Source organism: Typopeltis vanoorti, chromosome 6, assembly GCF_054136105.1.
Source record: "Typopeltis vanoorti isolate ZY-2024b chromosome 6, IOZ_Tvanoo_1.0, whole genome shotgun sequence".
In the NCBI taxonomy this organism is placed as follows: Eukaryota; Metazoa; Arthropoda; class Arachnida; order Uropygi; family Thelyphonidae; genus Typopeltis; species Typopeltis vanoorti.
Window position 1 is genome coordinate 23,471,371 of NC_143554.1, and position 14,386 is coordinate 23,485,756.

At 35.7% G+C, this 14,386-nt stretch overlaps 1 protein-coding gene across 2 annotated transcripts in view; it reads left to right on the top strand.

Moving 5' to 3' along the window:
• The window catches only part of LOC150105338 (ATP-dependent translocase ABCB1-like), a 417,983-nt gene that overhangs the window by 129,047 nt on the left and 274,550 nt on the right, over positions 1–14,386 (top strand). For both annotated transcript variants that reach the window (XM_090394721.1, XM_090394720.1), the window contains exon 10: positions 11,840–11,953. In XM_090394721.1, coding sequence (XP_090250847.1) covers positions 11,840–11,953 — 114 coding nt within the window. The remainder of the gene's footprint in view (positions 1–11,839; positions 11,954–14,386) is intronic.

Genomic DNA, 14,386 nt, shown 5'->3' on the forward strand with positions numbered 1-14,386 from the left:
GAATAAATTGTTTTGTTTGTCAAATAATTTGCCTGATTCCTGCATACCAATGCACTGCTCATAAAAATCAAATCTGTTTGACCTTGAGAGATAAGTAGCCATGACTGATAGATAGAAATTTTGTGTTGCTAGATTTAATAATAAGATATAAGTATAAGAGAAAAATTCTGTGCCTTGCTGAGTGTTTTTCTTTGGAAGGATATTAAACTTCTATCTACAAATTTTGATGGCACAGTCGATACATAAATAAATTTTCAAAATTCAATATAGAAAAACGCCAGTAGTTTAGACAAAGAAATTGGCTCCGGCCAGAGGCAATTTCTTAGTTCTAAAGTTTCGTGCACATGTAGAAGCATAATTGTGGCCTTGAGACAAAAGGGGGATTAAAGTTGAAGGAGAGGATTAAAAATAAGAGACTAATTCAAGCACCGTATTTAGAGCTCAGAGTTAAGACCGTATATCAAGTAGAGTGCTTAAGTTTAAGTAAAGTAAAAATATTGAGTATAGAACTTTTGAAGAAGTATAAATAAAAATTGAGTGAAACAACCATAAAAATCCATGATTTTGCAACCTTCCTCTCCTATCTTGTCAATCCTTCTTAAAAGTACTGTACCCTTTACAGTCAATACCAATTAGTGTCTGATTCTGATAGCCAGGTTTCACTAATGCCTACAAATCTAAGGCCAACATATTGACCAAGGCAACAAATTCTACCCCTTTGTTTCTGATACTCCAGCATTCGTATATAAACATAATAAGCTGCCTGCATGTTCTTTTGTATACTCTTGTCTGCAGTCTGCATGACACAGTTGGAAAGCTTGCAGGTCTCTATCCTTCTCTAGTGCCTTTGATAAGAATATATAAAATAAATATCAAAGATGGCAAAATGTTCTGGAGGCTATCGAAAAAGCTTAGAAATGGAGGAAAGAATACTATAAAAGGAAACAAAGATGATAAAGTGACATGAAACCGAAGATAAGGATAACCTAGATGTCTGGAGTAATTACTTTGAAAGACTGTTAAATGAACCAAGCAGTGATAGCCCATACTAGAAAATTTTCATGAGGAATTCAAAGAGGAGTACATATCAGTACTTGAGGTAGAAAAAAGCTATCAAAAACTTGAAATGTGGAAAGGTAGCTGAAGTGAATGATATTCAATCAGAAATGTTTAAGCATGGAGGTATAAAAGTTTTGCACACTGCATAATTCAGAAGGCTTGGACAGCAGGTCGAATTCCTAATGATTGGAATAGCTCATAGTACCCATCTTTAAAAAAGGGAATAAAGCTGAATGTGAGAATTACTGAGAAATTTCTGTACTAACTGTTCCAGGTATCTTTTTTTCTCAGCCTCTTTTCAAGTATTGAAGCATACTTGAAAAGAGGTTGAGAAAGATTGTGGAAGACATACTTGGAGAAGAACAAGCTGGGTTCAGGCCAGACAGGAGTTGTCAAGATCAGATTTTCACTTTAAGACAAATCGTTGAGACATCATGGGAATATGACAGGGATCTCTACTTACGTTTTGTAGATCTGGAAAAGTCATACAACAAGGTGCCCAGAGAAAAGCCTTTCAAAACAGAATAATTATATGGAGTAAATGTAATGTTATATAGAGCAATACATAGTCTATATTTAAGTTGTCAGTCAGTAGTTAAAATGAAAAGAAATACAGGAATATAGTTAGATGTAAAATTAGAGATAAGACAAGGGTGCACATTATCTCCATTCTTATTCATCATTTATATCGATCGCATTATGAAAGAAAGTGACATTAGGCCTGATTGGAGATGTCCAACTTTGCTCTTTGCTTTATGCAGATGATATTGTACTCCTAAACACATCTAGTACAAGTATCAAGGATTCTCTAACTAAATTGAATAACAGCTGTAACAAATTTGGCATGAAAATCAGCAAAAAAAAAAAAAAAACATATATCTATGAAAATAGGCAGGAACATAGAAAACTTCAACTGCATTCTGAATGGAGATCCTATAGAACAAGTAAAACATTTAAGCTATTTGGGCACAGTTTTTAGTGAAGATGGCATGTTAAATCTGGAAATAGACAACAGAATAAACAAAGCTGGTATGATGGTTAGTGAGCTGAATAAATTTATATGGAATGACAGAGAAATTAGCCAAAACACTAAACTAGCAGTATACAAGACAGTATTCAAACCAGTTTTAAGTTATGTATCTGAGAGTTGGGTTAGAATAAAGCACTTGCTCAACGATTAGAGACCACAGATATGAGGGTTCTGAGAAACATTACAAGCCTGAACCTATAGCATCAATTGAAGAATCATATTAAAAATGAAGATATTAGAAAGAACCTTGGCACTATTAGTATTCAAGAATGTGTAAGCAAAGCTAATCTATGGTGGTATGGCTGCTTAAATACGAGGGATGTCCAGAAAGTAAGTTCCGATGGGCTATCAGAGAAACAAAAATATACTTACAAAAAAACTTTATTGGAAATTAAAGTAGACATCTTTCACTACTTTCTACGAAATTTCCACCATTGTTCAGGCACTTATCATAACAGGGCACCAAGAGTTATATACCTTTATCGTATAAGGTTGCCGCCTGTGATGCAAACCACCTATTGACTACTTCGTTGACCTTGATGTCATCATGAAACTGCCGACCACCAAGGAAAGATTTCAGATGGTTGAACAGGTGAAAGTTGCTTGGCACGAGGTCAGGGCTATATGGGAGGATGATGGAATTGTCCCAGCCGAAGGTGATGTTAAATTGTGAATGAATACAATTCACTAAGGAATGTTTCATTCATAATTTGATAAGTTAAAACCCTTGAAAAGGATATGCTTGTATTTTAGTATAAATTGTATATAGCCTGACAAATATTGGATACCATAATTAGTATAAAACTTGTGAATATTCCCTTGTAAAATTCCCACTAAATTGTATGTTAGACAATGAATTTTGTTATATACATATTTTCCGTTAGAATTGATATAAAAGAATTACTGTGTAAATTGCATATAACCAACTGAGATTATAAGGTCAAATACGTAGGCAAGACACCGGATTAGTAAGTTGCCTCAAATGGTCACACGTGCATACGGCACATGCCTGCCTAAGTTTTTGGGGAAGATGCTACGAAAAGGCAAGACCCACGAGTGCAAAGGAATAACATGTCGGGTGAAAATTTAGGGTTACAAGGAGTCCCGGTAGGGGTTGATATAAAAGGGCTGGAAAATCCCCCCAAAGGACTTTTAGCTTTTTGTCTGGAATTTCTGTTCTCTCTCGGTGGCAGAAGTCGGAGGTGTCGGGTCGTGATTAGAGGGATCGCAGATTCCAAGCCCTACAATGAACGAATAGAGGATTTTCGAAGCAACAGGCAACTCCTGGAAAATATAGTGGCCAGGTAGCGTGCCTTATAGATGCAGAATCGCCTCACACTAAGAATATTCTAGGCATAGATGATCGGTATGCATACTCCATGAGGACCAGCCTAAGCTGACAGAAATTTTAGCCTTAACATAGAGAGAAGAAAATGTTTGGAAGCAAAGGAATCCAAGAATCGAAAGGACAAACATGAGGAATCCTCGAGTTCAGTATAGTAAACCTTTAATCAAGTAATGTGTGAGAGGAAGATAATTGTAACTGAAGAATCATAGACCTTCATAAAGTTTTGAGACCCTATCTAAAATTAAGACAGAACAGTGATATTTTAATCATAGTCAGTGAGCAATATGTGCTATGTATTATAATTGTACTTCTGTCGATTGCTAGCTATGTTTAAGAGCTGTAGAGATGTCTATCCAGACTGCTTGATTAACACCTAAAGGCCATTATTGGTTTTATAATCTAAGAATGCGAGCTTTGAATCTTTGAACATAATGTTTTTGTAGTATTAATTACTGTGTGATGTATATTGATTAATTTTACTTTGTAATCTAGTAGTACAGTGATAATTGAAAGTTCTTTATTCTGTATGCTGATCATTATGTTAAAAAAATCTTTTGCTCTTATTAATTTGGTTGCCTGTGTCTAAGAATCCGATGCACTACTCATAAATTATTCAGATCTAAGTGGGAGATAATTGTTAAATAAGACCACGACTGCAAACATGGTTGATTATAGAAGGGATTGATAATTGATAACTTGGTATAGAAATAGATTAGATTAACCACGTGCATATCTGAAGGTTCACTTCTTGACTGAGAAGTTTTTCCAATCTAAGGGTTCTGGGTGGTGCAGCGGAACAAACAAATTTTCCCAGAACTTTAAGAGAAGTTAACGAAGTTAACTTCAGAAGCTTTGTTACCAAGGAGTTGACTTAACCTTGAGACAATCTCTTTGTACATCAGACTCGTGCACGTAATAATCTAAGGGGCTGAAGTATACGTTAGTAAGACAAAGACAGACGCATTATATGCGCTGCTGAGATAGGACAAATTATTCAAGAGATGGTCAAGTAAAGGAGTTAAACCATATTAAGTAAATGTTAAATACTACGACTTTATAACAGTGGCAAGAAGTTGTTGTGTTACGCCAGCTGTGTGTGTGGTCATGCATTGCCATGAATCAAAACACCCCTGGTAAGCATGCCACAAGGCTGAGGCTCGTATTGCTGCCCATTTTCCTAGTACTTGGTTGAAATGTTTAATTAGCATTTCCCAGTTCTTATCCACATAAGAGGGCATGTTTCCTAGGGAAATCCCCATGTATTTGTTTCCCCTCTGTGGACCAGTGACTAGACATTGGGGAATCGGTTCGGTTTATCCATTTGTCACACTACAGTCCTGTGGTTTTATGTACATTTAGTTTGGCTCCTGAGGCTGCTTGGTATTGTTAGTATGCTGTTTGCATGTTGTAGAAATCCTCTTCTTTGCTGGCTATAACTGGAACATCATCAGCATATGCTGTCAGGGTTATGGCTTGTGGGAAAGTTTAGGACAGGATTCCCTAAGCAGTATGTTTAATTGTTCCACTTTCCAGTCCTCTTCACACAATGGCAATTGTGTAAAGAGGACTGGAAAGTGGACAGCCTTGTTTAATACCTCTGCTGTATGGTACATATATGGTAAGTCTGTGTTTATTTTCATACAAAAGTGTGCTTTGGCTTATAGCATCTTAATAGAATGATTGATGCCTGAGAAAAAGCCGAAGGCTTTCAAGCAGCTGAATAGGTAGGAATGTTCAATGTGATCGAAATGTGGATTACAACCCACATCAAATCCAGGAGATAATTGAACATTCCTACCTATTCAGATGTTACCATCTACAAAAGACAAACTATCACCTCTATCATTAGCTGGTGTTTACCAGATACCTTGTAAATGTAATTTGACATACTTTGTGCAGATAGGCTGTTCTGTGGAAAAAAGAATTAATGAAAAAACCTCAATATTATACATGAAACTCAATATTATACTTACCACATATGGAAAAAACTTCATAAGGTTTTCTTAGCATGAGTTGCTAATTTGCTAATTCACTGGCTTTCATTCCATTATTCACAGTGCCTTGCAACCACATTTATGCTAACTTTCATTCCTTCAGTGTGTTTCACATTCACTGATAACTTCACTGATTGTCTAATAAAATATTGCATGTTCTACAAATGCATACCTTCTCGCATCTCCTGTTCAGTCTCTCTCTCCAACAAACACATCTTTCACATTTCACCATGCATATGTATTGCAACTCACAATATGAAATCATTTTCGAAAAGACTATGCCATTAATAGCTTTTGATCTTTTCGCACTGCATGGCATACAGATCTTGTTCGTACTGCCATTGCGTTATGTTCAAAGCAAGACTCAAAAATTCATTAAAAAAAGTGTAAATCCACAACCCTGACAATCACACAGGTTCACTAAGCTGTCAAAAATAAACAATGTTATACTAAAATGCAAATAATATCGCCAGATATATTTCAGTCTTCTTAGGCACTTCTTTCTGCATCAGTGTACCTAGATCTTGGGTTTCCTTTAGGTATGTGACCTGTCATCCTGGCATTAAACACCTGTTTGTTCTTTCTTCTATTTCCCATTCTCTCATGCAATTTCTGTAGTTCACAAGTTATTTGCATAAGACTATATGTCTGATATGGTCACAACTTAAGTGACCACATCACCTGAGATTAGCTTTCATCCCACATTCCTGACTTCTAACATTGTCAAATTTTTGCTATTATCTTCACTTTTAATGTACTTGTGCCAATTATGCCATCTGTTTACTTTCCCCCCTTTTTTTTTTTTTCAGAACTCCCATATCTGTGGTCTTCAGTCTTTGATCAATCCATGTCTTAGATCCATAAGTTAAACTTTATTTCAACACTGTCTTGTATACAGCTATTGTACCATTTTGATTATTATGCCATATAAATTTATTTCCCTGCCCACCATACCCGTTTTGCTAATTAGTTGTCAGTTTCCATATTTAAATTGTTATCTTCACTAAAATTATGTCTAAATAGCTGAAATGTTTTCTTTTCTGTTTAGATTTCCCATTCAAGCTGTAGCTGATGTTTTCAGTGTTTCCACTAATTTTCATAGTCTTTGTTCTTCGAGTACTGATTTTCATTCCATATTTGTTATAGCAAATTCCATTTAAATTCAGGAATACTACAGACTTATGCTGGATTTAAATGCATATCATCTGCATGAAGTAAAGAGTTGATTGGAATAACTTCAAATTGGATATGAGGCCTAATGCCACTTTCTTTCATAATGTGATTCAAATAGATAGTGACTAATAATGGAGCTAATGTGCATCTTTGTCTCACACTTTTATTCACATCAAACCATCTTCTTGTAATTCTTTAAATTCAAACTGCATACTTATGACCTCAAATATACAGACTCTTGATTCAGCTTGATATTATTATTACCCCAAGACCTTAAGGAGTCAAAGACTCATCTGGAAGGTCCTTTTATCACACACACAGCTCATCATGCCATGTCTTAAACACACTCAAACTCCTTGCAGACACCACACTCTCAGGCAAGGCATTCCAATCATTTACAGCTCTGTATGAAAAAAAACTGGCCTCTCAATTCCCTACCCACACCTTCTTTATACAGTTTCCAGGGATGACCTCTGGTTCTTCCCTGATCTCTCACTATTTTCTGTAGAACTTCACCAGCATTGATCCTATAACAACCCCTTACCAACTTGTAAATCTCTACCATATCTCCCCTCTTCCTCCTGTCCACTCTGTAAATTATATCTTCTCAATCTTTCCTCATACTCGACATTCCAGAGGTCAGAAACTACCTTAGTCAATCGCCTTTGGACCCTTTCCAACATCTCTTCATCCTTCTGAAAACCAGGTGACTAAATCTGGGCACAGTACTCCATGTGTGGCCTAATCAAAGTCTTATACAACGGAACAAGAGTCTCCCTACTTCTACATGTCAGTGTCCTCCCCATTATTCCCAGAAGCCTTTGTGTTGCCTTCACAATTTTGGCAATGTGTCCCCTAAATTTCAGATCCATGTCCACTATCACCTGGAGATCACTTATTTCCTCCACCTCCAACAATATATCCTCACCATGCATAATTCTGCATCCCATCTTTGTTTTCCAAATTTTAAAACCTTACATTTTGCAATATTGAACTCACATCTTCACTACTCTTTATGGTTCGTCCCAACTTTGCATCATCTGCAAACAACTGAATATCTCCATCCAAATCTTCGTCAATATCATTAATATACAAGTTAAATAGTAATGGCCCTAAAACAGACCCCTGAAGCACTCCACTAGTGACTTTCCTTTTCCTGGATATCGCACCCCCATACACAACTTGTTGATACCTATCAGATAGCCAGTCTCCAATCCAATGCACTAATCTAATATCCAACCCCATCTGCTCTAGTTTGACTGTGAACTTATCATGAAGTACTCTATCAAAAGCCTTTGCACAATCCAAGTATATTACTGTGTATCCTTCTCCTCTGTCCAAGGAAGCAATCACTTTATTGTAATAAGTAAGTAGATTACTAAAACATGACCTCCCTTTACCAAATCCATGCCGTCTATCAAAGATAATACCATTGTTTTCAACCAAACTCTGGATCCTAGTTCTCACAAGCTTCTCCAACAACTTAACCACAACACCACACACAGATAGGCCTATAGTTTGATGCTTGAGTTCACTCACCTCCTTTATGAAGTGGCACAATCTTGCCCTCCTTCCACTCTTTAGGAACTTGACCAAGTGCAAGACTCGTATTAAAAAAAATATGTCAAGGCAGGTGCCAACTCCCCTGCACATTCCTTGAGAATACTTGGTGATATATTATCAAGTTCCACAGCCTTATTAACATCTAGTTTCCTCAACTCCCCATACACCTTTTGCTCATTTACAGTCAGTCTCTCCTCCCCATCATTAACTGCTCTCAATCTCTTCATGAAGTCATATTCACAAGATTAAAAGACCTCTATGAACTGCTCAATAAGTATCTCCACCACACATTCTGCAACAGCTGTCTTTATACCATTTTCTCCAATCAGTGTCATCCTTCCATAATCATTCTTTCTTTTGCTGGCTACATATCGAAAGAACTATTTAGAATTCTTTTTGGCTTCATTTTGGCTTCAAGTGCTGTTCATACCTCTCTTTAGCTACCCTCACCAACCAAGTCACCCTCCTTGACTGGTCTTTGTAAACCTCATGGAATTGGTTATTTCCACTTCTCTTATGCTGCCTCCACAATGCCCTTTTTCTCTGTATCGCATGCTTAATCTCTTTATTCATCCATCTCACACCTACCTTATTTAACCTTCTCACCCTTGGAATACATTTAGATATTGCATCTACTAGATAGTTTTTGAAAATCCCCCAAGCTGCATTGATCTCTTTTCCAGCTAACTCCTCATTCCATGCTACACCAACAAGCTATCTTCTGAGCTCTTCATAATCACCTCCTTCTAGTTCCACATATATTCTTTTCTCATAGAGGTCCTCACACTGCTGACAACTACCCAGGTAATCACCTCATGGTCACTCTCACCATTTGGTGGATGATTTGACACCTCATTTATAATTACAGCCTCTGATGAGATGATCAAAATCCAAGACCCTTAATCCTCATATGCCCTCTGTTACATATTGTCTGAGGTAGTAATCCCGCAAAAACTCAAGAAACTCATTTTCTTTACTTCCAGTTGCTATCTCATCATTCCAGTCTATATTGCCATAATTAAAATTACCCATAATGATGACTCTCTTCTTATTTGCTTGGCTAATTTGATTATACATTTCATTATCACCACCATCCACATTACCTGGTCTATAACAACATCCAACCAAGTATTTGATTCCGTTCACCTCTATCTCACACCATAATGCCTCAAAACCACTGGCACTATCTCTTGGCATGTGGTCATATGCCATTTTTAGATCTACAGAACTTAACTAAAAATAACTTCTCAACTTTCTGTCATAAAGTGAAAATCTGATCCTGGCCAATTTCTATTTGGTCTGAATTCACCTTGTTTTTCTTCAAATTTGCATACATAATTTTTCCTTAGCCTCTTCTCAAATATGATTGAATAAATCTTACCTAGAACACTCAGTAAGGATATTCCTATAATTCTTACATTCAATTTTATTGTACTTTTTTTATAGATGGGTGTTGTTATAGTCAGAGCTGTACTCTAATTATGCAGTATTTGATCCTCTGACCAAGACTTCTGAATTTATTTATTAAATCCACAGTAGAACTTTTATAACCCCTATATTTGAGCAATTCTAGATGAATGTCATCTACTCCAGTAATTAATATAAATGTGGAAAAAGTCTTGTTTTCCACATTTCAGGCATTTCTACCTTAATTATTAATATGTACTCCTGATTGTATTCCTCTTGAATATTTTCTACAAATGTTTTGTTCTGTTCTTCAAAACATTTTTGCCACCTTTCTAAAGTATTTATCTTATATATTCTTACCAGTCTTTCCAAAACTTTTGTTTAGTCACTTTTACATGTTGTTTTGCTTTTTTTTCTGTATTCTCTCTGAGTGTGTTTTGTATTTTGCCTTATTTCTACAAAATTTCAGTATGTGCTTTCTTTTTTTGTATGACCGCTTCCTTAACTTCATAAGTCTATCATGCAGTCCAAATTTTTCTATCCTTGCAGACAAGATTGTCACACCTTTCTGCCTAAATCAATCAATATTTTGATTGATTTAGGAAGAAATTTTTGGTTCTTGTTTTCAGACTGTGATTTTTTCTGGAATAATATTTCTATATTTGAGTCTACAGTGTACCTATGAAAGCTGCTCCACTTTTTTTAAAACTTCCTTGCACACTTTTCCCAGTGTGATATTCTATTTTATCTCACTCGAAACTAAATGGTGACCATATACTATTTCAAATCCTCCTTCATACTCTTATGTGCTGAACCAGCATGAAGATATTCCAATCAACATTGACAAGGAGATTTTTCTTATTATTTGTGTCTTTCCTCCATTTGAATTTGTGCCCATCTTTATGTTAGAACATGGAGTTAGTAATGTCTAGCCAATGTCCTGAACAGACATCCTACATGTAGTTACCAATATTATTACACTTTGCTCTTTTTTCCAAAATTTCTCAAAATATTTCTTTGTCTGATATCTCTAAAATTCATAAATTACAAAATTTCAAAAATTGCAGTGTAGATTTAACTTGTAAGGCAAAGTTAGTTAGCAGTGCAAAAAAAGCTTCAGCTCTAAGATTGTGCAGGATTTTTCCCACTAGATGCACTTGCAAAAATTAAAATAAATCAAACTTAAATAGAGTAGAGTAGAAGTGAAATAGATGAATAGTGAAACCAGGCAAACATTATGGGGAAAAAAGATGAATGTATATAATAAAATGCAGGCTAGAAGAATGGCAAGCATGGCAAAGAAAGAGAAAATGCAAATGAAAGGGACTGGCCAGTCAGGCCAATGAAAATTTATTGTGTTCAATTATGAGGAGAATAATTATGGAAGACTGACATTGGTGGATGGTTATCATAGTAGCATTACCTTGACAAAAGTAGATAGTGGAATTATTTAACTAATATTTTTTCAGTGTATATTATACTGGCCTATGAGATATACCTTGTGTAGCACCTAGAAGAGAGACAGATGATAGTAGGATCACAGTTGAAAGAATTAGAAGTGTATCAAGTGTTAATTGAACTGGATGTTAATAATGCTATGAATGGATGGTGTATTGCTATTTATTTTCAGAGAATATGCAAAACAATTTGCTGTGCTCTATACCTGGTTGTTTACAGTTTTGCAATTGAAAAATTCCTAAGGAGAGAAAAAGAAGGGAAAAACAGTGCTGCCAGCATAAGCATGGTTTCAAGACAAGTTTTCCCCATTGACTGACTAGTTTGAATATCTGCAGTTGTAATAAAGGTACTGGAGAGAGATTGATTAGGAAATTCTCTATGATGATTAACATGGGCTTGTGAAGAACAGGTTCTGCTTTAATAGCCTACCTACATTTTATGATAAAGTGAAAAATTTGTAAATTGTATAAGAGAGAGATTCATATACAATGTACTCTTGGATTTTAGGAAAGTAATTTAGAAAGAATATAGAAGGGAGTGGAGGTTAGAAGGGAAGAATGAGAAGCCATTCTTAGAAGTTGTGTAAAAGCATATTCAAGATGAGATTGAGGAGTAGGTTTTTTGCATAAAGAGTGGTGGATGAGTGGAATGCATTTACTGAAATGTGTTGTGAATATTAAGAGTGTGACTGAGTTAAAGGTTCAATATGATAGATACATTGCGGCATGTGAACTGCCATAATGAGTTTGTTGACTACCTAGAGGTTTGTTGTAATAACAATATAATATATTTTCTTTTATTTTGCAGGTATTTTTTGCTGTAATGATTGGTTCATTCTCTTTGGGCAATGCAGTTCCACATCTTACTTCTGTTGCTACAGCCAAAGGTTCTGCTGTGAAGATATTTGATATAATAGATTCGGTAAATATTGGCTTCATATTAAAAAGCCATCAATGTTTGGATTTGTAAATGTTTTGATATGCTAAATATTAAGAATCAAGATAGTTTTTTGATGCAAATTACTTCCCCCTCCTTATGCAAGAGGTTGAAAAACTATAGGTTTTCCAACCTTCAAAATCCTATAGGATTTTGTGCACTACTTCAAATGTTAAAACAGAAACAGTATTTTAAAGTCAGTTGTTTGCTTTTCTAATAACAGCCATCAGCTAAGTTTTTATTTATTTTTTATTATTCCATATATTTCAAAAGCAACATTATAGGTTGCTTTTGAAATATATAGAATAATAACTTTCAAAAGCTTTTGAAATATATAGTTGCATTGAAATGTTTTGTTATTAAACACCATCTTGTTAGAAGTTAACCTAGTGAATAGTTGCTTACTCTATAAGAATTTCTCTTTATTAATGCTGGTTTTTTGTGAGCTCATAGAAACGTAACTTCTTAACTTGAGATTTATTAATGATAGATATTTTATTCTTCATTACTAATTTGAAGCACAAATATCACACACACACACACACACACACACACACACACACACACACACACACACACACACACACACACACACACACACACACACACACACACACACACCCCACACACAAATAAATAAATAAACAAAGAAGAGTAACTTACTCTTATTGCTTAAACTGTAAATTGTGCTTTAGTACCATCTAATAAATTATAAATAGATACCTCTTAGTGTAATAATTTGCTTTAAAAGTCCATTTCAGCAATAAAAAACTGTTGTACATTTGCTCTTTTTTGATAAAGGTGGCTCTAAAACTGTGGTAGTTAATTACAGACCAATCACCATCTCAGGTGATTGGTCTGTAATTGGTCAGGTTAAAGACAAAATTCAAGAATGGGTGGATCAGGATATGATACTCTATAGAGGCCAACATGGTTTTGTTAAAGGCAGATCCTGCCTTAGCAATCTATTAACTTTTTATAATAGAATGACATCTGAGTTGGACAAAGGAACTGGCTACACAGTGGTACTTCTGGATTTTGATAAGGCTTTTGACAGGATACCCCATGGAACACTGTTATGCAAATTGGAGCAAACGGGAATGGATACTAAATTGGTGATATGGATAGGAGAATGGCTCAGGGAGAGATACCAGAAGGTGGTGTATGGAGGAGCCAAGTCCAGGATGAGGCAGGTGACCAGTGGTGTGCCTCAGGGCTCTGTGCTTGGGCCATTGTTGTTTAATTTGTATATAAATGATATAGGAAATGGCTTAAAGGGAGATATTCAGTTGTTTGCTGATGATGCAAAGTTGGTAGCGCAATAAAAAATCAAGCTGATGTTGAAAGTTTGCAGGATGATTTAAATAAGCTGGTAGAATGGGCAAAAGGTAATGGATGTCAGTTCAATGTGGAAAAGTGTAAAGTCGTGCATTTTGGGATTAAAAGATTACCAGGTGTGTACTACATTGATGGAACAGTACTCCAACAGATTAATGAGACTTGGGGGTGTTGGTGGATAGGGAAATGAAGTTCAGGGGACACATTGCTAAGGTGTCCAAGATTGCACATAGGATTACTTGGTTGTTGAGGAACACACTGACATCCAGAGATAGAGAGGTTATTATTCCCCTTTATAAAGCATTGATACTTCCACATTTGGATTACTGTGCTCAAGTCTGGTCACCTGGATTCCTTGGAGATGAGGAGGCTGTGGAGCGGGTTCAGAGAAGAGTGACTAAGTTTGTGAGTGATGTAAAAAATATACCTACATTGATAGATTGAGAGCTTGTGGATTGCAGAAGTTGGTTGATAGGTGGAGAAGAGGAGATATGATAGAAACATTTAAATTACTGAAAGGTTTTTAATGGATTGATGCAGGGGAAATATTTCAGCTGTGTGATAGTGATGGAAGAACAAGAGGTCATCCCTGGAAATTAATGAAGAGCGTGGTTAACAAAGGTGTAATAACAAGGTTTTTTGCCTAGAGGGTAGTGAATTAGTGGAATGCATTGCCTGACACAGTTGTGAGTTCTTTGTCTGTAAATGAATTTAAGAAGAGGTATGATAGATATTGTTTGGCTAGTTTGGGTCTCCTGCGATGAGTCTACTAACTCCATGGAGATGCCCATAATAATAATAATGATAATAAATAAAAGCTGTGATTTCTGAATGCCATGATCAGCAGAATGTAGCATTTGTTTCTTTAATGAGACGATGCTGAAACTTTTCTTGCAGAACTTTTATCACTTTTATGCTAATTTGCAGCCATTGATAAGGTGGGGCACTGTTAGTTTTTCCTCATCCATTTCTTCAAGTACTGGCTTTGGAATTTACATAGTTATGTATAAACACTATGTTCACAATGAATGCTATTTGTGAGATTATTGATTAAAGCTAGAAATATTTGTTTAGTCAAGA